Here is a 22790-nt window from a genome sequence, read left to right as displayed (position 1 = left end):
GACGAAGTGGAAGGGCCCCCCTGATGGAAGCTCTATGTCGACGGAAGTTTTAATGACAACGACAGTGGTACAGGGTTGGTGTTGCACACCCCAGAGGGCCACAAGATAACCTCAGCCCTTAGATTCGAGTTCCCCGTATCCAACAATGTAGCAGAGTACGAGGCGTTACTGGCCGGACTCCGGTTGGCAGAGCACTTAAAGGCGGGGGCCATAGATATAATTAGTGATTCACAGTTAGTCGTGAACCAAGTGAAAGGCCAATATCAAACCAGGGATGAAAAGATGGCTGCCTATCTTAAGAAAGTTAAAGAAGCCTTAGAAAAGCTCTCAGCCTACGACATACAGCAAGTGCCAAGGGCAGAAAATAGCAACGCCGATGCCCTTGCTAGGTTGGCCACCTCAAAGGACACCGAGCTGCTCAAGTTAGTACCCGTAGAAGTCTTAAAGGCTCCCTCCACCGAGGGAAAGTCTGAAGTCCTGTCACTGAGCCACCAGCCGAGCTGGAAGGACCCAATCGTTAAGTATTTGCCCGACGGTGAGCTCCAAGAGGACAAGCAACAGGCAAAAAGGTTGAGGTACCAGGCGTCGAGATTCACCATGCACGACGATATTCTTTATCGCAAGGGATTCTCGACGCCCTTGCTCCGGTGCCTTGATGAAGAGGAAGCAAAGAAGGTGCTCTCAAGAGGTACATGATGGAATATGTGGAAATCACGCAGGGGGATAATCTCTAGCCTATAAGGTGCTGAGGCAGGGGTATTACTGGCCCAACCTCAAGAAGGAAGCAGCCGAGTATTCAAAGAAATGTGAAGGCTGCCAAAGGTGCGCCCTCATTCCTCGGCAACATTCCGAGGATCTAACGTCAATAGTCTCCCCTTGGCCATTTACAAAATGGGGAATTAATCTCATTGGCCCACTACACAAGACCCCTGGGGGATACAAGTATGCCATTGTAACTGTCGACTACTTCACGAAGTGGGTTGAAGCCGAGCCACTGACGACGATATCATAGGAGAAATGCACAAACTTTATATGGAACAACATAATCTGCCAGTTTGGTATACCACATTTTCTCGTGTCAGACAACAGAAAATAGTTCAATAATGATAATACCAACCAGTTCCGCGAATTGCTAGGTATCCATAAAAACTTCTCCTCTGTTATATATGCCTAGTCCAACAGGCAAGTCGATGCGGTAATAAGATTATCAAAGTCACGATAACTACAAGGGCAAGTGGACAGATGAGCTACCAAAGGTCATGTGGGCCTACAGGACGACCAGTAGGATGACCACAGGGGAAACACCCTTCTCAATGGTTTATGGAGTGGAAGCGGTCCTCCCGGTCGAGATATCCATTCCCACCAGCTGAGTCATACGGTATGAGGAAGATAAGAACGCCGAGCGAATGAGCCTAGAGCTTGACCTTTTAGAAGAGAGGCGCACGGACGCGCAGCTAAAGCTCACCTCGTACCAAGCCAGAACAGCTAGGTACTATAACAGAAAGGTCAAACATAAGCGGTTTAAAGTAAGAGACCTCGTCTTGCAAGTAGGAACCCCAAACACCAAGCCCAAAAACTCTGGTGCACTGGGCCCAACTTGGGAAGGACCTTACAGGATAAAGGAGATCGTGGCTAACGGATCCTATCGACTCGCCGAAGTAAGTGGTCGAGACATCAAAAATACTTGGAACGCCGACTAACTGAAGATCTACTATCAATAACGGCGAGAAAGGTCGACCTAAAGGTTACACTTAGAAATTTTTGCTCCATTTTCCATTGTATTTTTGCAGGCTGAAAACTCGATGTGTAAATTCTACATAAATAAAGTCCGCCTGAATTTTCTACTCATTTTGAACTACTCAATTGAATATTGATCGCTCGACTGGAATCTACACGATTAAGAATCTACTATCTACGTCGACCATTATATGTCAACCACTTTTACGTCAAAGATAAGTCAGAGACTATCTTTAACAAGGGGGTAGTAAGGACACTCCAAGGCCTTTAAAGATGGTAAAGCCCTGGCCTAACCATACTTAACCAAATTTTTTGTTTATTTCTACGGCATCCACACGTAAAATAAGCATTTGTATATATAACAAATATATATATATATATATAAGAAAATAACAATAAGTCTCGACCTTATGGCCATTACAGAACCAAAATATTAATGTCTCGACCTAATGGCCATTGCACACATAAAAAAAAAGAGAAAATTCCTCACGACGCTGCCCCATACCTTGGCGCTTGCTTCGCACCCTCTGCACCTGGCGTGACCTCGACCACCTCCTCATCATCAGACTCGTCGAGGAAAGACAGGTCGACCTCCGGGCGTTTCTGTCGAAAGCGGTCGAGAATCTGCTCCCCAGCAGACTTCATCAATTTAAGCTAAAGCTCATCGAACTCAGTAGAGTCTTGATAAACGTCGAGCCTCTGGGTAACAAGATCTTCAAAGGCTTCTGAGGATTTGAAACGCTCCACCCGCTCATCGACCATGTCCCTGAACTCCTGGGACTTCTTGAAAGCCTCAATCCGAGCTTCATTTGAGCGACGTAACTCCTCGGACACCAGGAACTCCTCGACGGCTTCCTTTCTCTTATGCTGGAAAACGGGAGATGCAAGGTATACCTCGACCGCTTTGGAGCATCCATCGTCGAAGCCCTTCTTGAAGCTCTCGCGCTTCGCCTTCTCGACCGTCTCCTTCAGAGACTTGACCTTGGCTTTCTCGGTCTTCAAGTCCAAAGAGAGCCCCTCCTGAGCAGCGCGCAGAGTCGAGATCTCCTTCTCCGCAGCCCTCGACGGAACGCCATGCCTATACAGAGTGTCGAACTCCATATAGTTTAGGAGCGTAGCTTCGAGAGCCTGTACCACGAAAAAGAAAGGGCATGGATAAGAAATCACAGGTTAACTGTGTGGGGATGGGGGTCAAAAAGTGAGTAAACAAAACCTACTGAAAGTTGACGGATCATCGCTATGCAATGGCGATCCAGAAGGTCCTTCCCTGTAAATTTGTCTAGGAGTCTGCGTGAAAGTGTGTGTGGATGGCATGGATGGGAAGGCTGAAACGAGAGGGGAGGTGAAGAGCCCGGTTTAGGTCTTGATCAGCTACGTCCGGAATGAGGAATTGGGGATCATTGATCTTTGACGCATCACAAGGGGTCCCTCAGGCGCAGGGGGAACCTCTAGGTTTGCGGCGACCTCAGCGCCCTTTCCCTTGTGTAGGCGTCGAGGCACCCGGGAGGACCCCTCGACCGACGAGGGGCCTTGCGGCTCCTTTGTCCTTACCCTCTTAGGGCCGGGGGTGACGACGAATGTCCCCCGTGATTGGACCTCGGCGGTGCTGGGAGTTAGCTCGACTTGGGTCTCCGGCTGACTCGTCGACCTGGAAGAGGCCCCACCACCTCTCTTCCTCAGCCTTGGTGGGACGAGATACTTCATGTTGGAGGGTACTGCTGCACGATAAAGGAAAGTCAGACCCAGGAATCCCTCGACTACTTTCTTTCCTTCTACTGGAAGATTAGGGGAGATAAGTTCTAACTTACCGCTAAGTAGATCTGCAGGGGGTTCAACAGGATGGAGTGGTGGGTCGAGGGTGACCACCAAACTGTAGCGTCGATGGTTCTCGGGAGTATTGAGGGTAGTTGAGCTTCGACTGGACTCGAAAAGAGACATAATGCGCTCGACTCGCCCTAGCGCAGCTGAAGAGAGCTTTGGTCGAGTAACGACTTCACCTGCACAAATAATAACGATGTAAGATGGCTGACAAATAGAAGGATGTCATGAAAAGTTCAACAGAAAGGAGACCTACAGTATTTACTGAATACTGTCTGTGTCCCGAGGGGACGCTCGCCGTCAAGCAGATGAATGTTAAAGTTACCCCCAAGAAAAAGAATTGGGGCTTCCACCCGTGGCAACTAGTGGTCTTTTTTACCATGACGAGCAGGACTGGAGGTTTGGATTTAGAGTGGGCTCCTAAGTAGAAAAACCCCCTCTAACCGGGGGAGGCCCTAAGGGCGTAGCAGTACAAAAATTTCTCGACGGTTATGTGAAGGTTCAAATGCTTTCTCCATAAGATAATCATGGAGTTTATTGTTACCCAGCAGTTGGGTGACAGCTGGGTAGGAGAAATCCTGTGAAGACCACAAAGGGCCTTTCACAAAAGGGTGAAAGGGCATGGTCTGCCCAAAACTGAGGGACCGCGTATACACGGTCATATGCTTTGCAGAGGGGTTGTGGGCCCTATCGTTAGGATTTTGGATGATCAGGTAAAAGTTGTTAGTGTCGATCCCTGCATCGTTGAACGCCCTCATGGCAACCGTGGGCTTGATCTTCGACGGGTTAACATTAGTAGCCATCCCCGAAATGCCACTAATTGACGCCACCCCGTAACGGAGTTCCTCGACAGGATCGACCCTCAATCCATCATCCTCGTCATCGAGGAGAATCAGCTCGTCTGGCCGAGAGGTCGAGACTGACCCCTCAACGTACTCTTCGACTTGGCGAAGCAGAGAGTCTCCGCTGTCACCTGAGGACATGCTCGATGATGTAGCTTCCTCAGGGTCTTCCCTGACCCTGGAAGTTGAGACCTTTCGACCTCTAACTCGTTTAGGGGGCATGATCTGAAAACTGGCACAGAATGGGTCGAGGTAAGAACCTAGTGGTCGAGAGGCCAAAAGCAGAATCTGAAAAGGGAGTGCTCAGGACAAAGTGATCTTAGAGCTTGGAACTTCATTACCAGGCCCACACAACCCAGAGATGGGTGTCCAACCCATGAATAAGGAAAAGCTCACCAGGGTCCCCAGGAACCTAGAAGTGATTTTGAGAACCTCAACGTAGTCAATTGAACCCAAATGGGTGCTACCACTACGGGATTCAACCCAGATTAATGCAGCATTATTCAGGTAAGTTCATTTTATAGTTATGTGAACCTTTAAAGTGTTAGTTTTTGCAGGAACCAATTCCGGAATCACACCAATAAGTAAAAGGGTGCTAGAAGACTTACTAGTTCTTGAAGAAAGTCTTAAGACAGAGAAGGGGAATCGTGAATAGGTGGTGCACACGGAAGGAGAAGTCGGAGGTGGTGGCTCCTGGCAAAAATCCGGCAGAGTAACGATGTCCTGAGGAATGGGCAGCCGTAGAACTGTAATTAGGGGCATATATATACCCGAGGGGGGAAGCCCAAGGGTCTGGGAAGTCCCAAACGACACCAGATCTTGACCGTCGAATCTGAACCGACCTCATCCAACGGTGAACCCGAAGAGACACGATCCAACGGCTGGGATAAGAGCGGAAAAAATAAATACGATCGGGCGGTTGCAACTTCCCCCTCGACTGCCACGTGTCGCCAGGGTATGTGGACATGATCGACGAGACTGCTCCACAGCTCGAGGAACTCACTGTAATGATGGCGCAGTACCTACGAGCGACCGCCATAGTCTGCGGGAGGGAATCTTCCACGTGGAACTCTCAACGCCATATAGCCCGAAATATCACGATGTGATATCCCAGGCTAGGGGTAATTGTTACACTATAGTCGAAGAATCGACCGTTGCTCTAGGTGACAAATGCCAGGACTCCCTGTCAAGGACCGGTATGTTGGTCTCCGAATTGAATTCGGATGCGGAAGCGTGGTGCGGGGGGGAGCGGATCGTGTATGACAAAAATTTTCATAAAACTTTTGAGATACTCTATAGATTATATTAATTTATGCACGAATAAATTAATCTCATTAATTCATTTATTAAGAACTCAATTAGGAAAAATACCTGGAGGCCGACTCGGCTGATAACTTGAGTTCTTTGACCTCGAACAATCCTTGCTCCAAAGCTTTGTGTTTAGAAAACCAATGTCTTCCATGTCAATTCCTAGAATCCACGAAGATGTGTGTGTGGGCACACATGAGACAAAACGGGTTACAATAAACACTCAAATTTCCACAAACTCCAACGCATGCACGATGTGGAATTTTTAGAGAAAATTTTTTCCTTTCTCTATGTGTTGAGAATTTCGGCCAGCCTTAACAATTAGGGCTGAAAAATTGTTTCAAAAATTGTCTTCACAATAATTTCGGCTGCCTCTAAAATTAGGGCAAAAAACCATTCCGAAAATTGTCTCAAAAATAGTATTTATAGAGTAGAAGTCAAACTTCTAGAAGGAATCCAATCTCTATCTCTAAGATAAAGCTTGTTAATTATCTCCTATTTGAATTTTTAAACCAAATCTCCTCTTTTCCTCTATCCTATATGGCCGGCCATTCTAAGGGGATTCTCATCCCTGTGTGGCGCCAATATCAGATAGGGAAGGAAGAGAAAATCATCCTTTATCCTGTAGTCCAATTTTTACTCAAATTCAAATTCCAATTTAAGTCAAACTTAAATTAATTTGAATTTCTAAATTGAACAACTTATCAAATAAGTTTAAATGGATAAATCTAGATGTGTTCAAATTCAAATTTAAATAATCACATTATTTACATAATAATTAATTCTCAATTAATTATTTTTTTGAGTATTTAATTTTAGAATTCTGTAATTCTAAAATTCCCATTTTGCCCTCTGTGTCTGGCAGAATTACTAGGACGATGCGGGGACTAATGGACCTATAATCCCGTGCTCCAATAAAATTAATAATCAATTAAACACTTTAATTAATTAATTAATTCTATTAATTCTAATAGTTACTCCACTATAAACTTGGAATTGCACTCTCGAAATTATAGATATTAATTACTTCTAAACTGTGAAGTGTCCATTTGATATAGTCATTGCATATAGATCAATCTTCCATAAATAATTCATAATTAGAGCAAGGTAAAATCCGTTAACCTCTCTAATTACTTCTTTATCCTTGAGTACCATTGGTTCTCTAATGGACAGTGATTCATAAAACACATTCATGAATCGGAGCTCCTCCTGGTCCAAGTACCGAATCAACCCTCAAGAGAATTATTTATCTACTTCTTTCTTAAGAAGGAATGGATTCCATCTCGTGTAATAACATTCCCGGCTACCTACTTCATCATGTCTTCAAAATACAAGGAATAGGATTCAGGATCTCAGAATCTGTACCGAGTAAATCAAAAGACACAAATCCATAAATAGGAGTCTGTTAAGAACTCAGGATTAAGATCATCCTATATATGACCATCGGTAGACTCAATTAGAATTTCTATACTTAACGGAATTATTAGAAATTCATATTGTGTCTGTGTCCTTGTTTCACATAATCTCATTATATGAAATACACTCATTCAATATCTCACCATATTAACAGTGCAGATAACACTGTTCCATTCTAAATGGGAATGACATGTATTAATAATGTTTTAATTAAAGATTCCGAACTTTAATTAAATTCATTATGAACATTGCTTTTTGATTATTATCCTTAAACATAATCCTCTCGTATATAACACTTATATACAATGTTTAAGGTTACATAAATAACCATGGAATTTTTATTGATATTCATAAAATATTCATAAATATATGCACATAAAATAATGAATAAACTTTTTTATTAAATAAATAATAAAAATCCTATTACATCTTATGCTTCTAGGACACCATTCCTAACACGGTCGCTGATGCCGAGGGAATCAATGTGTCTAGAGTGCCCTTTAGTCGTCGAGAAGTCGCGTACGCTGACACGTGTCGAGGGCCCAGCCCATGTGGTGAGGCCCCGACGCCAAGACATCAGTCCGGTCAAATCCGCTGTCAGTTCAGGGAAAGATACACTGTATCAACAATCGCCACTGTTGAGGTCAGGAAATCAGGTATTGGGTAAGAGTGGTTAGCCTGACCGAGAAGTAGTAATCATGGAAATCTAGCTGCCAAATCCCCAAATTAAAGGGTAGAGAATGATCTCCTCGGAAAATGCAAGGGGTCTCTCACATGTATAAAGCCTATAAATAGAGCTATGGGATTTTCATTGAGTTTTTTTAACACTCTCACTTCCAGACTACTACAGAACTTGTAATCTACAATATATTAGTGCATGCACAAGTGGATTAGGCAAAGAATTTTAGCCGAACCACTATAAACTCTTGTCTCCTTTGTTTTATTCCGTGTCATTAACACCTAATTAATACGTGAGAGATTACTGCGAGTGCTTTCGGAGAGTTAATTCCTTGTTGACTGAAATCGGCCATCAACACTTATATTTCTTAAGTCATAGGTATTAACCAAATTTGGGTGTAAAGGCTCCATTTAACCGTAGAGTAAGATCAAACTGTCCACATAGCCATATTGATACGGCTTCAGTGTGTGTGGATTTTCTTTGTTTTCTTTTTTTCTCAAACGGAAATTGATTTTTTTATGGGCAAAAATCCTAAGCCATGTTTGAAATTGATCCCGTTTTTATTTTTTACGTTTTTTGAGAAAGAAAAAATGAAAACGTTCTCAAAATGGCGTTTGACACAATAAAGATGAAAAACGAAAATGAAAATGATTTCTTAGTTTAGTGTAAAATGAGAGAGAAATGAAAAATGATTTTTAGTCGTTTTTCATTTTCTCCTCTCTCGAGTAGAGAGAGAGAAAAAAAGAGACATTAATGAGTTTTTTTACATTGAAAATAATCTTTTAATAAAATTATCAAACGCATTTTTAAAAATAATTTTTATCTGAGATTGAAAATGTTTTCATTTTTATTTTTATACAAAAAATAAAATCATTTTAAAATAAATTTTAAACGCACCTAAAATTTTGTTTCAAAGTATTTCCAATTATCTGAATAAGAATCTTCCTTTAAAAAAAAATAATTAAAAAAAAGGAGCTCTGGTCATTGCAAAGTGCCAGGGTTACTTAAAACGACACGTCGCTTATTACTTAAATGCAGTACTAGTAAACGACGCGTCTCTTATTTGATCTCGTTCAATCATCATACGACATGAAAATATTGTCGTTTATCTTGTAAAATTCGATGTCGTTTGTTGAACATTAAGTATCGCTTTCTTAAAAATATATATTGCCGTTGATAAATAAACAGCAAGTTGCTTTTCATTCCAATTGCAAAAGGCAAAACGACAAGTTCTTCTTTTTAAATAAAATAAAAATTACATGCCGTCAGAGTGGTTTTTTAAGTTTGCCCACTTTTATAACAATAAAAAACTTGTCGTTTGGCGATATTTCAATGTCTTTTTAGCACAGACCGACATGTCGTATTTCAGCATAAAATTTGTGTCGTCTTCCAAAACACTTAGTCGTTTATATATTTTCTGTATATGAATGAATATCCCTCTCTCAACCGAGGGAAGCCGCCGACCTTCCATCATCCATCCTATTGAAGGAAGTCCCGTTATTTAGTTTCTGCAAACCCTAATTCAAGGTGAAAATTTTCAATTTCTTCACGAAATATTCTTCTGGGACTCCATTCAAGTCTTCGTCGTATTGGACCAAACCCTAATGGGCAGGCCATCATCAATAATCGAAGTTCCCCATAGACGACGCCGTTCTGACAACGGACACGCAACCGACTCGGACGGATCCGGCGATTACCGGCGTCGCCGGCGCAGCCCCAGCTATGACAGATATGACCGAGACAACCACCGCCGCCGTGACCGCTGGGAGTCTCCCGAGTATGCAAACCCTAGACGAAGCCCTATGCCCAACGGTGGTTCCGACGGTTTGCCTAAAAGGTTCGGGCGCGACGGGGACCGTGGGGGAAGGAGCTTGCCGCACAGAAATGGAAGACTATCGGAGTCTGAGGAGTCCGATGAGGAGCTGAAGGGGCTGAACTACGAGGAGTATAGGAGGCTTAAGAGGCAAAAGATGAGGAAGATGTTGAAACAGTGCATTTGGAATGTCACGCCGAGCCCGCCGAGGGAGGAGAATGAGGAACTGGAATCGGAGGACAAGATTGATGAGATTCCGGACAAGAGAACGGGAGAGAAGAGTGATTCGAGCGATAAAGAGAGATCGAAAGAGAAATCGAAGTCGGAATCCGAGTCTGAGAGATCGCGGAGTATTGAATCTGATTCCGGATCCGAGTCCGAGTCAGAATCTGATGATTCAAGGTCGAGGAAGAGGAGGAAGAGTTCGAAGCGGAGGAGTAGAAGATCGTCACATAGTGATAGCGAATCGGAGGGCGAGAGCGAGACTATTTCTGATGAGGAAGATGATCGAAGGCGGAGAAAGAAATCAAGCAGTAGAAGAAGCAGGCGACGTAAGAGCAGCAGAAAAAGTAGTAAGAGAAAAAGGAGCCAGAAGAAGAGTAGGCGCAGCGGTTCCGATTCCGACTCGGAAGAAAATGAAAGCGCAGATTCTGATTCCGAAGTCAGTAGGGCATCAGATGATAATGATGTGAAGTTGAAGAAGGAGCGAAAGCGATCGTCGAGATCATCACGATCCAAGCGGAACAAGAAGAAAAGACGGTCTGAGACGGAGAGTGGGAGTTTGGATTCGGAGGCAAATTCGGATGCTGAAGCTGACACCAATGCTAAAACGCTAGTGGAGGAGGTGAACGACAGTAATGTGGAAGCTCTGAAATTTAAGGAAATGATGGAAGCACAGAAGATGCCTGCATTAGATAACGAACCCGTGGTCGGGCCTGCGCCGTTGCCAAGAGCTGAAGGGCATATCAGCTATGGAGGGGCGCTTAGGCCTGGTGAAGGTGATGCCATTGCGCAGTATGTTCAGCAAGGGAAGCGTATTCCCCGTAGAGGAGAAGTGGGTCTTTCTGCTGAGGAGATTCAGAAGTTTGAGAATCTTGGGTATGTAATGAGTGGAAGCAGGCACCAGAGGATGAATGCCATTCGTATCAGAAAGGAAAACCAAGTCTACAGTGCGGAGGACAAGCGAGCGCTCGCGATGTTCAACTACGAAGAGAAGGCTAAGCGTGAGCACAAGGTTATGGCTGATTTGCAGCGGCTAGTCCAGCGCCACATTGGGCAGGATGTTGGTCCTACTCATGATCCTTTTGGTGGGAAGCCCTCCGACGGCGCTGACGCTTGATTCTATAATATTCAGTGCTTTCCAAATCGGTATTTTCTTTATCCCTGTCATTTACGTGAATTTCATTGGGTGATGTTGACGGTTGAGCTGATCATTGTTGTGAATTTCTGTAGCTTGAATGATTTTATGTTTCTTTTGTAGTTTTTACTATGAACTGAATTATGACTTGTCTAGTGCACCAGTTATAGATTTGTGAAGGCCCAACCAAACTAATGATAAAATGTGTAGTCTCTGTTATGAAATTATGCATACTTTGTAAGATAAAAAGATTGTTCCTTCAGACCCTATGCCTCCAGGAAAAGCAAAACGGAAGGTGGTGGTTCTTTTCAAAGACCATTCTGAGTAAATTAAGCAGGGTTTACTACTTAGTAAAATATGCGTATGTGATTTGATTTATGGAATTTACATCTTCGGTTGATACCTTGTTGCCCTCTGTCAGTAAACTTCTCTAAGATAAAAAATTATACAGTAAGTAGCCATGACATTGCAGCGAGACATGAAAATCATCCTTTTCTTGGCAGGTATGAGATATGAAAGAAAATAAAAATTGCATAATCCAGTGCTCATCACTAGTGCCAGTTATAAGCAGAAAATTATCTGTGTTCCTGGTATGAGTGATTGGTGAGAATCATGAGATGGCTGAAACTATATGGCAAGAACTAAGCAGCTCATTTCGTTGTTTCCCTTGGGTATTCTATGAAAATCTGTTTGTTCTGCTTCCAAGCATTGCCGGCTTATGCCATGGTCATAGCTCATGAAGAATGCGGGTATAAGGTTCTGAAAGAGGGATTGTTTAGTGCAAGTGTAGAATGTAAAGGATTAGCGAGAAGCTTTTGGAACCATGATAGCTTTGACCGAAAATATGTGGCATGTTTTAGGCGTCAAGCTTGGTAGTTGGTGGTGTAAGTAATGCAGCCACGTGCACGATATAAGTCTGGATCTCCTTTCTTCTCGATTTTGTCTTTGCTTTTTTATTGGGGTGAGGAGTGAAGGAAGAGATGGATCCTTTTCTTTTGCACAGTTGTTTTAGAATCTACTTTTTCTGTTCTGAAGTTGTGTACATATCAGTAAGTGTGAAGGAACAATCTTAACTTGGGTGGATATATCATGTTTTTAACATCCTCTAGCTCCATTGTTGGGTTTGGCTTTTTTTGGTTTTTTTTTTTTTTTTTTTTTTTTTTTTTTTTTTTTTTTTTTGATAATAGCTCCATTGTTGGGTTGTCTTGCCCCCAATGCAAGGTTTTATTTGGTGTATATGTTCAAGATATTTGAAGATGAGTGCATCGAGGATTTAAAAGCAGGAAGTCTCACTATAGTTTTAGTTTTGCATTCTAGAAGAATCGTCATTGATATACTCCTTACAAAAAGTTTTCATAGTATCAATTAGATGAATTAGATGATGGGAAAACACATTGGTGGAAGAAATATATAATAGTTTGTTTCCATCTCCTGTTGGAGATCCAGTTTCTCTCTCTCCCTCTCTCTCTCTCTCTCCCACAACAAGATTATAGTGGTTGTATAATTGAATTACTTGGTGGAAAATAATAGTATTACGGGTGACGTTTTCAATTGTATGTTGTTTCTGGTCTCAACTCTTTCTCTGACTATTAGTGGTTGCTTAAAAGTTGTTTATATTGTTAAGAAAATAATCTTGCTCTTTGTATTAGTACACATAACTACACTGTTATTTTGTTAAATCATGACCTTTGAAATACAAGCTTTTGAACTACTACTCTTTTCTTAACTTATAGGGAGGGAAAATATTTCGACATGCTTGTGGAAAGTGGGAGTTACTTTTCTGTCTCGACTGGATGATTGGTCTTGCAGAGACTTTGGCCATGGAACCGAGTTTTTCAGATGATCCTAGCACCTCAACTACTCACTCGAGTACTGCTACTTCAGATGATAACTTTTCTGTATACTTGTTTGCTCAGTATTTTTATTTCCATTTCCATCTCTTCCCTCAACAGTAAAAACTGATTAGTAATTAACCCCTTTTTGACTGTTACAAATGTGTAAATAAACTTTTGTTTTTGGTCCGTCATTCCTCCATATTTTATTGTTATTTTGCTATCCATTTTGCATGGGAAATGAAGGGTGTGTTTGGAATTGTCTTTACAACTCTTAAAAAGCACTTTGCACAGAAAATCTATGCAACTATAGTGTTTGGTTAAAAGATTGAAAAAGCATTTTGCACAAAAACCAAGGCACTTTTCAATTTATATGGAGAAGTTGGAATTTATAGGGTCCGTTTACTAGCCTCGTTCATTTCGCTCATTCGAGTTTAGAATTCGAGTTGAGATGTGATTTTATGTGAGAGTTTTTTACTGTAGTAAAAAAATTAGATGTGATTGTTTGTGAGAGCTTTTTACTGTAGAAAAACTCGAATTATAAACTCAAATAAGCGAAGTGAACGGGGCCGTTGATTTGAGTTTATAATTCGAGTTGAGATGTGATTTTATATGAGAGTTTTTTACTGTAGTAAAAAAATTAGATGTGATTGTTTATGAGAGCTTTTTACTGTAGTAAAATTCGAATTCTAAACTCAAATCGGCGAAATGAACGAGGTTTAGTTTTTAGATTTTATTCTAAGTAAAGTAGCAGTGATTCTCTTAAAAGCACAACAATCAAAACTCACCCGAGTACCTGTGAACTCGGTTTTTACTCCAAGTAGGTGTAAGATTTAAGTTACTGAACAATTATTGGGAGTTGAATTGAGTCGGCCTTTTGTGGCCAGCAACTTCTGGCGCAATGGAAATGAAAATGAAGATGGACCGCTATACATTGCTCTCGACGGGAAGTTTGCCCCCAAATCAACAGTGCTCGAGTTTTTTTTTTTTTTTTTTTTTTTTTTTTTTGTGTGTGGCTATTGCAGTGCTCGAGTTCATAACTTGTCATGGTATCTTTTTAAGCCATAATTTGTATTAGTTATTACGAATGATGAATAATTACGCAACACTATTGTTGAAATAAGATGCTTTCTGATGAACCAACTTTTGTACGAGTTAGTTAAAGTTAACTATCACTCTTTAACTGTTGCCTTTTGTTCGTGAGCAAAACCGTGCCTTTTGTTTTCTTTTTCCTTTTGTCTGTCTCTGAGAGAAAACAAGGGTGAGCTAAAAAGGACCATAAAGGGTTGGAGTCCAATTTTGGAGCTTAGAATGTTATGCGAGCATAAGGGAACGATGAACTTGACGTATGGCTACGAGTTATATACCAAGCAGGCAAGCATGAGAATAAACGCGAATGAGCCGATTTCTTACAATGACAATGCAAGGCCATCGGTGGTGTTGACCACCATAAACAGACAGAAGTGGATATCATAGGGTGGTGTTAACCACCACAAACAGATAGAAATGGATAGAAGTGCATATTGTAGTATGGGCTCCACAAATAAAGTTCACTTTCTATATTAGTTTTGGTGCACTAAAATATTATTCTCCTTCTAACAGTGTAGGACGGGTGGTGTTGTCTAGCACGACAAGTTATAAAACTTAGCCGACTTCTAACATAGTCGGGTGGACAAAACATGGCCCATTATGAAACACTCCTTTCTTCACAAAATCTGCAAATGTTAACGTGTTGGGAAGGAAAAAAAAAAAAAAAAAAAAAAAAAAAAAGAAAGAAGAAGATGATGCCGTGTTGTTAATGCCAAAATATCAAGATCGGGTTTCCAAAACATGTGGGTCTATCATCTCATCTGCCCACCTCTCTTTGGAGGAAATGGAGCTATCAGGCACATGGGAGGGAGGGAGATGTATGTAGGTTTCCAAAACAGGCTGAGAAATGACAGGGGTCCAAATATGGGATGCTCAAGCTTTAAATTCACTTTTCTTTCGACCAACAAAAATAAATGGCTCGTTTAGTTTGGTGATTCGAGTTTTTAATTCGAGTTGATATGTGACTTTATGTGAGAGCTTTTTACTATAATAAAAAAATTAGATATTACTGTTTCTGAGAGTTTTTTACTGTAACAAAACTCGAATCGATGAAATGAGCGAAGTTTAATTTGTTGAGGAATGAGGACACGTTGCTAGCTACAACATTACTCTTTTTTTTTTTTTTTTTTTTCTCTTTTTAAAAGCTAAACAAACATTACTCATTTAAGTGGGGGGCAAACCAACAGGGATAAAGTTACCTGTCTTCCATTACTTATAACCCCCTTTCTTTTTTCTTTTTTTTTTTCCTCCATGACGCATGATCTTTGGAGATTTGTAGTATGATAGTGAGAGACAGAAATCCCTTCAATTTCAAGAATTTCAAATGCACAGTAAATTCCCAAAAGTGACGGATTTCCTTTGCACTTTTCACTGTGTGGCCATGGCTTTTAGGCTTAGAGGGTGGTGGACAATAATTCTTCCCGTCTGCAATAAGTATGTTGATACGAGTACAAAAGCCATCGATTTTCCTTGAAGAAACAAAAATCCTATGATTCAATAAAGAAAAAAGTCCTATGAGTACAAGACTATTTTTTTATTTTTTTATTTAAGAGATTTCTGCACTATAAAATACATATTAATAGTGCATGTTTATAAACATTAAATCTAGTAAAAATACATCAAAATAAAAATATAAAAAAAATTATAAAATTAATAATTATTAATACAAATATGATGGTTTAAAAGATAGCATTGGGGTTTTTTTCAAACTCTATCATAGAATTTTCGTTTTATTTATTTTGGTTAAAACTTAGAAGCTTCAAAGACACATTGTTGGTTACACAAATAATATTGCCGGGCCGCGGGAGTTTTCTTCTTTTATTTTCATAATTTATTTTTCCCATGAACAATTATTTGTGTTGATTAATCTAGAATACAAGAGACCAAGTTACAACATAAGTTAATGGTTGACAATGATGGTCCATCCATCTCTTGGGCAGTGGCTGAATTTTTCCATCTTTAGGGGATAAATATCTATGGGTCCTTTGGTAAGGCTGTTGGTAGGGTCAAAACATACCTAATTAAGCTAGTATCATAACTTCATGTTCCATTTTTTCATCAATGATTCCAATTTTCATTTAATTATAATTCCTCATGAAATCGACAACAATTACTAGTATACCAAATTATGACTTATGATAATCAATTATGTTTGTGATATGGAAGCTCTCCGTTAAACAAGATGGTAAATGTCAATGTCTTATGACTTTTATGACCAAACTTTACATGCTTAATTATTAGATTCGATGGTTTATAACTAATCTCATCACCCCTTTTCCCCATAGTCAAGGCATGTTACTCTTTATGTCATTTTATTCAATCTCAATTTGTGGGCAAGTTGAGACCCATTTGCAATCCAACTCAAAACCGCAATCCCAACACTCACCTGCTACTAGATTCTCCAAAATACTTATATATCTTCTCTTGGTGTACATTTGAAGTCCATACTTTGAAGATATTATCTCTATAAATAAATTTTAATGAGCATGGCCTAGCGTCTGAAAATGAGGAAAAAAAAAAAAAAAGTTCCCATTTTTTTTAAAATTCTAAACAGGAAGTGAAAATAAACCGGGAAAAAAAAAATTCTAACAAGAACAACACATATCAAGCCTTGAGGGTCAATAAGATTAAGTTAATTAATGACAAACATGATGTGCATTCAATTAAGTTGTTGCAAGGTGGGGCATCCACTTCCCAATTTGTTAAGGAAAGATGATTTTGCACAATGAAGCATTAATTTTCAGGATATGATGGTCAATTGGGATCCTATCCAAGTAGTTAAAACTTTAGATACAGAAAGGTTTACTCAGTCCTAATAATAAGCTCAATCCCAAATTGTCATGTCATGTGTGGTCCATGTTTTGGCCCACCCTCTAGACATGACAATTCAGCATATGCAAAGACCTTATCATAGTAAATCATTGTTGCTTATAATGACAGCACTATAAAATAAAACGACAAGATTAACCCATTAAGATTTGTCCTTATGGCTCTTTGCCTCTTTACACTTTGTTTTTTAAGTTCTTTTTTAGCAAATCGATGTAAATAAAAAAGAAATTAAAATGAAAAGGCTTACAAAACCCGTGAACTGTAAAAAGACAATCACTGCTGCCTTAAAATGCAATATTCCTGGGGTTCAACTCTCAATATTACAAGTGATGACATAAGTTCAGGAGTTTTTGGTATCCCCAAATACGTAACTAACAAGTGGTATTGGTCAAAGTAAACAGAACCCAAGAAGTTCATATGACCATTTATTCTCAATTTTTAATTAATGCCCTTGCTTAACGGAGCCCAATTTGACGGCTATAAAATTTCACAACAGTTAAAATAATATATATATATATATATGTATAGATATATTTATATATCTTCTTGAACATGCCAAGACAAAGAGAACTTAGATATTGGATTTTTGACCAAGAGTAAGATTTGATTCCAAGAGTAAAACAATACTTGGTGAATTATGTTTGTCTCAATAGGGAGCTGTCTTTGGAAAAGTGAAAATTGATTTTCAAAAGATGGGGTGTTTTTAGGATTCAAGCTTTGAAATATTCAGCTCCAATGGCATGTGTTATGTCAGTTAAAGAGGAGGCCCCATTATGATCCTTTTAATTATGAAAATAAAAAGATTGTCCATGAGAGAGAGAGAGAGAGAGAGAGAGAGAGAAGAGAGAGAGTATAGAGTCGCTTTTAGTTTTTTTTTTTTCTCAATTCTGTATAACGTTAGTATAATACGCCAGCCTTTTCCAGCAAATACCCAATTGTGACTTTTGCCGTTTCTTTTTCATATTTAGTCCTTTCCTCTCATCTCCATGTGATTAGAGCTTTTTTCTACTTCCTTCCCTGCCCATCTCTTGTGTATCCAAATAGTTATTTACTTTCTAAGCTTTTTTTCCTTCCTTTCTTTGTTTCTGAGTCGTTTCTATTTTCAGATTTATCACTCGGAAACAGGCGTTAAAAGTAAAGCAAATCTTGGTTCTGGAGCAAACTGAAGCGTTTATAACACGGGCGTTTGAGTTCCTTTCAATTACATAAGGTAGAGAATCAATAATCGCTTCTCACTATGTATCAGTTTACTATGCCTGCATTCACTTTTTCCTAGGAAACAAACCTCAAAGTTCTCAAAAAAAAGAAGAGTGTTCAGAGAGAGTTAGTTTTTATTTTTATTTTTTATTTTATATAATTTGTGTTTTTTGGTATTGATCATGAGGGATTTTCCTTCTTGTTTTGGGGAAAATGGTATTCAAGTTGCTGATTCCTCATCATCTGGTACTACTGGTAAAAATGCTCAGAACTTGGTCACCTGTGTTTATCAGTGTAAATTAAGGGGTCGTTTATGCTTGATTACCGTTACATGGACCAAGAACCTGATGGGTCAAGGCCTTAGCATTGGGATTGACGATTCGGCCCATCAATGTCTTTGTAAGGTGGATATAAAGCCTTGGTTGTTCTCCAAGAGAAAAGGGTGCAAAAACTTGGAGGTTGATTCTAGCAAAATTGACATGTATTGGGACTTGACCAATGCTAAATTTGGTGCTGGTCCTGAACCATTAGAAGGGTTCTATTTAGCTGTGATTTTCAATGGAGAAATGATTTTACTTCTTGGTGACTTGAAAAGAGAAGCTTATAAGAAGATTGACAATGACGCCGAGCGAGTTCGTTGTTCAAATTCCATATTTGTGGCCAAGAGAGAGCACATCTTTGGGAAGAAGTTCTATGTGGCCAAGGCTCAATTTTGTGACAAGGGTCAGACACATGATGTCGCCATCGAGTGTGACACCGTCGGGCTAAATGATCCGAGCCTTGTGATTCGCATCGATAGTAAACCGGTTATGCAAGTGAAGAGGCTGAAATGGAAGTTCAGAGGGAACAACACCATTTTGGTTGATGGGCTACCTGTGGAAGTCTTTTGGGATGTGCACAATTGGCTCTTTGGCAATAATAATAACATGGGCAATGCAGTTTTCATGTTCCAAACTTCCCTTTCGGCTGAGAAGCTTTGGAGCAACCAATCTGTGTTTGATCCTTCTGTGCTCACCCGGTCTTATTCTCAGCAAATTAAGGATTGCCAAACGCAAGGTCTCGGATTCTCGCTCATATTGTATGCTTGGAAGAATGAATAGACATGTATTTACTTTACTTTTCCTTCTTTATTCAGTTTTGAGTGTTGATGTAAACTTCAGAATGTTGATTTTTGTTAAAAATATGTGATCAATACAGTAGTACATGGTTTTTCCTCAGCATTTCCAAGGTAATTCATAGCTTCAATTTGCTCACTTTTGCATCTCTCGATCTAGTTAATTATCTCAAGCCTTATCTGAATTTCATACACGAAGTAAACTTCAATTTACTAATTACAAAATATGCAGATGCAATTTTTCAGATGAGTTATGCTCCTCCTACGTCAGGCCTATATTCTTGTATTTATCGAAAAGTAAGGGAGGATTCTTGGTTTTTAGTCTTACAAAAATAGCATTCCCGCTTTTGTGAATTGTATTCTAAATTTGTTGACGTTATTCATCGGTTCCATCAGTAAAGAGGAAGCCCCGGTTATTTCCGGCCGAAGAACAAACCAGTTCAGAAAGGAAGGAGACATTTTTATGAAAAATGAACAAGTTTTTTAAATTTATTTGGTTAACTTTGATGTAATGTTAGGACTATAAATTTGTACGGAATATGAAAAGAGGTCTTGCTAACATGGTGACCTTTGGTGAATGCACTTGATTTTGTTTTGTTCTTTAGTGCTTCATGTAGAAACAAAGAAGTTGGGCGACGAAAACAGAAACTTGAAAATCAAATTCAATGAGGATTTCGTCATCCTTTTATTGTTGAATATTGATCAGAAATAGTAGGCATGCTTGGTGTTTGATTTATTGAACGTATTATACGATTTCAAAGTGAGTGTTTTTAATTGTTCACCTTACATTTAGACCCCTTTTTGAAGGAAAGACATGTTCTGTTTGATAATAATTTCTTCTGTAACAAGCACAGATTAATTGACTAAAAAGTGATCATGTGGTCCTTGAGATCACCAACCCGAGTAATCTGACCCTACCCGAGGTCACCCGAAAGGTTACGGGTTTGTAGACTTAAGAGAGTGTCGCGGCCTAAAATTTTCTCAACCCGCACTAATTGGGTACGCTCAATTTTTTAACTCAACCCTACCCTACCCGGCCGATTTACACTCCTAATCTTACCACTGCTTCTAAATAAAATAAAATAAAAAAATATATCAGAAAACTAATATGAACCGATATAACCACCGGTTATAATTATGGTCAGTACCACAAGTCTATGTCAGGTTATCACAAATCACAATAATATTGGTGGTATACTGGTATTAGTGATAGGTTAATAGCACCAAAAAAAATCAAAAAAATAATATTTTTGTTCTAGTTGTAACAAGAATAGAAAAATTATAAGGTTTGATATTGCTAATTTGGTAATACTCTGGATTTTAGAAGATTTTTACACTAAAAAATATTTTAAAAGAGAATTGATGAATTAGTTCCGAAATGTGTTTAAAATAACAAAAATAAGGGATCTTTTTTAGTAGGATAAAAAAAATGAACTTCCGATAGTTTTTTATTTTTAACCGTCAGATTTTTAACTGCATATTTTATATACTTTTTTAATATGATATAATTTTTAATCTGATATAACGGTCAAAACCTGACACTATAGATAAGATTGGTCTACTAGGGAGAAACTCTAAAAATAAACATAAAATAAAAAAGATATAAAAATGTGTATATTATAGATAAATATATAAAACTCCCTATAAAGCTTTTAATTTAGAGTTTTTATGGTAGAATCAGAAATATGAACTATAAGTAATTTTATATTTTTACTGTCAGATCTATATCAAAAAATTTAATATGTTTTTAATAAAATATAACAATAAAAAATTAACCTGTATCTCACTACCAAAAGGAGTCCCTTTTTTTCCTTCCTATCGAGAAAAAATCAAATATTACCTAAGACTTTTAAGTCCAGTGGCATTGAAGAATTTTGAGTAAGGGTTGTGAGTTTTATCCTGTACTGTATAAAAAAAAATCAAATTTTTCCTCACAAAAGAAATTTGTTTTTCTTTTCCAAAAAAAAGAAAAAGAAAAAAAAAGAGGAAATTCTGAGTTGATGTGAGGAGAAGAATAAAAGGCCTAAATTCTCAAAGCCATATGAACACACTAACAAAGACACGTGGCGGAGAACGCCTCGTTCATATCTAAACTCCAAAAGACAAAACTATCTGTCTCTCTCTCTCTCTCTCTGTGTTTGTGTTTGGTAATTGTTGCCCAATTGGTAATTGGTAATCCACTATCCTACCCACCCGCTAAGCTTAGCTATGGATGCTCTCCTCCACAGCCCGTCGTCCATGGCGAAGCGACCTTGCCCTTCCCAAAACCCTAGAATACCCAATCCCAACCACTCCGACACCGACCACCTCTTGCACTCTCTTCTTCGCCACTCCGATTCCTCCCCTCTCTCCGTCGACCTCTCCTTCGACCGCCTTCTCGACTCCTCCGCCTCCGACTCCGATCAGACTCTCCTCATCGATCGCGCTCTCAAATTGGGCTCCGCTCTTCTCGAGGCCGCCAAGCGCTCCGCCAGGAAGCGCGCCTCCAAGCACAATTCCCTCGCCTGGGTTCTCCCTCCTGACCTCACTATCAAAGTACGTTTTTTTCCCCTTTTGATTTTTTTGTTTGTTTTCTTTTTGGGAAAGTTGGATTTTGGGGGAAATCAAGCCACTTAGGTTGATTGCTTGAGTTTGATTTATTCCATTGCTTGAGTTTGATTTATTCCGTTGTTTGTTTTGGAAGATTTGCTTGATTTTTGTCAATTTTGCGCTTTGTTGATTGGTCTTGTATGTGAATTTTGCTGCGTAGAATATGGTTTTGTTCATTTTTTTTTGTTTCATTTATTTATTTATTTTTTTTAAGAATTGGCAGGCTTCATTGTGCTTGATGTTTATACGATTCCTCTAGCCGTTTGGAATGCAAGGAAATGGTGGTGGTTTACATGTTTCTAGCTTATTTTTCTTAATCTTAGCGCTTTGTTTGTCTTTTTGTTTGTATATTTGGGATACTGATACGAACTTTTGTAACTAACTCGTCGTGTTATTAGTGCATTAAACTACGTAGTGATGAGAAAATTGGATTCGGGAAATGTAAAACAACATCTATAGCATAATTATCTATGGAGCAAGGCTTTATATTTCTGTCTTCTGATATATGGATTACTGCATTATTTGGGTAATGCTACGAATGTCAATTATTTTTAGTATGCCAGACCTTTAGAATCAATGGTCTACTACTTTACATGTGAGCATTGTGGAAGGACGTAAAGCATCTCAATACGCAATTTTGTTTGGTGGCAGGTGTTTTCGATGCTTGATACACAAAGCCTGTGTTATGCAGCGGCTACTTGTTCTATGTTTAATAAGTGTGCCATGGATCCCTCATGCTATTCCAACATTGATTTAACAACAGTTGTTCCGAAAGTTAATAATGCAGTCGTATCCACAATGATCCACCGGGCAGGGAGAGCCCTTCAGTAAGAACTTTGAGCCCAAATATCTTTAATGTTAACAGATGCATTTGATTGTATTTGTCCATGGGAACCTCAATTGGTGCTTGACTAGAATTTCCGCTTTCATGAACTTCCTCTCTTTTTCTGGCCTTTTAAAGAACCTTTTCGGCAAGTGATATCTTTTTCTCACTGGGGAATTAGTTTGATTATGTATTTCTTAAATGATTATGCAGGTCTCTTAAGCTTGGTGTAGTTCAAGGCCCACACGCATCACTTGGACCTTGTCAGCCATTAGTTTATACAATCAGAAACGCTGTAGAGGTATCAAACTTCTCATGGAATGACAAGAGATCCAGACAAGGGAAAG

The 22790-nt window shown here is 39.4% G+C and overlaps 3 protein-coding genes across 5 annotated transcripts in view; all 3 read left to right on the top strand.

The window, feature by feature from the left end:
* The first annotated feature begins 9261 nt into the window (after positions 1-9261).
* On the top strand, positions 9262-13015 carry LOC21407799 (NF-kappa-B-activating protein). Of its 2 annotated transcripts, none has more exons than XM_010092114.2 (2): positions 9262-10981; positions 12704-13015. In XM_010092114.2, the coding sequence occupies exon 1, from the start codon at positions 9405-9407 to the stop codon at positions 10950-10952; it is 1548 nt and encodes a 515-aa protein (XP_010090416.1). In that variant the 5' UTR covers positions 9262-9404; the 3' UTR covers positions 10953-10981; positions 12704-13015. The 2 variants fall into 2 exon arrangements, with proteins under 2 accessions (XP_010090416.1, XP_024017345.1); XM_024161577.1 differs by lacking the exon at positions 12704-13015 and adding an exon at positions 11474-12249.
* A 4535-nt stretch (positions 13016-17550) lies between these two features.
* LOC21407798 lies at positions 17551-19137 on the top strand. Of its 2 annotated transcripts, XM_024161631.1 has the most exons (2): positions 17551-17930; positions 18143-19137. In XM_024161631.1, the coding sequence occupies exon 2, from the start codon at positions 18265-18267 to the stop codon at positions 19015-19017; it is 753 nt and encodes a 250-aa protein (XP_024017399.1). In that variant the 5' UTR covers positions 17551-17930; positions 18143-18264; the 3' UTR covers positions 19018-19137. The 2 variants fall into 2 exon arrangements, with proteins under 2 accessions (XP_024017399.1, XP_010090415.1); XM_010092113.2 differs by having other exon boundaries at positions 17551-19137.
* A 1964-nt stretch (positions 19138-21101) lies between these two features.
* LOC21407797 (F-box protein SKIP17) overlaps positions 21102-22790 on the top strand; it is a 4897-nt gene continuing 3208 nt past the window's right edge. Inside the window, 3 exon segments of the mRNA XM_024161586.1 lie at positions 21102-21566; positions 22272-22447; positions 22657-22790. The exon segment at positions 22657-22790 is cut by the window's right edge and continues 11 nt beyond it. Of these exon segments, the coding sequence (XP_024017354.1) occupies positions 21240-21566; positions 22272-22447; positions 22657-22790 (637 nt within the window). The 5' untranslated portion in view covers positions 21102-21239.

This window comes from Morus notabilis, unplaced genomic scaffold (assembly GCF_000414095.1).
Source record: "Morus notabilis unplaced genomic scaffold, ASM41409v2 Scaffold137, whole genome shotgun sequence".
NCBI classification, from domain to species: Eukaryota; Viridiplantae; Streptophyta; class Magnoliopsida; order Rosales; family Moraceae; genus Morus; species Morus notabilis.
The sequence above is the reverse complement of the archived record's forward strand: the minus strand, read 5'-3'. Positions and strand labels throughout refer to the sequence as shown.

Coding starts and splice junctions, on each gene's coding strand:
- LOC21407799 (XM_010092114.2), top strand. CDS start 9,405: ATGGGCAGGCCATCATCAATAATCGAAGTTCCCCATAGACGACGCCGT.
- LOC21407798 (XM_010092113.2), top strand. CDS start 18,100: ATGAGGGATTTTCCTTCTTGTTTTGGGGAAAATGGTATTCAAGTTGCT.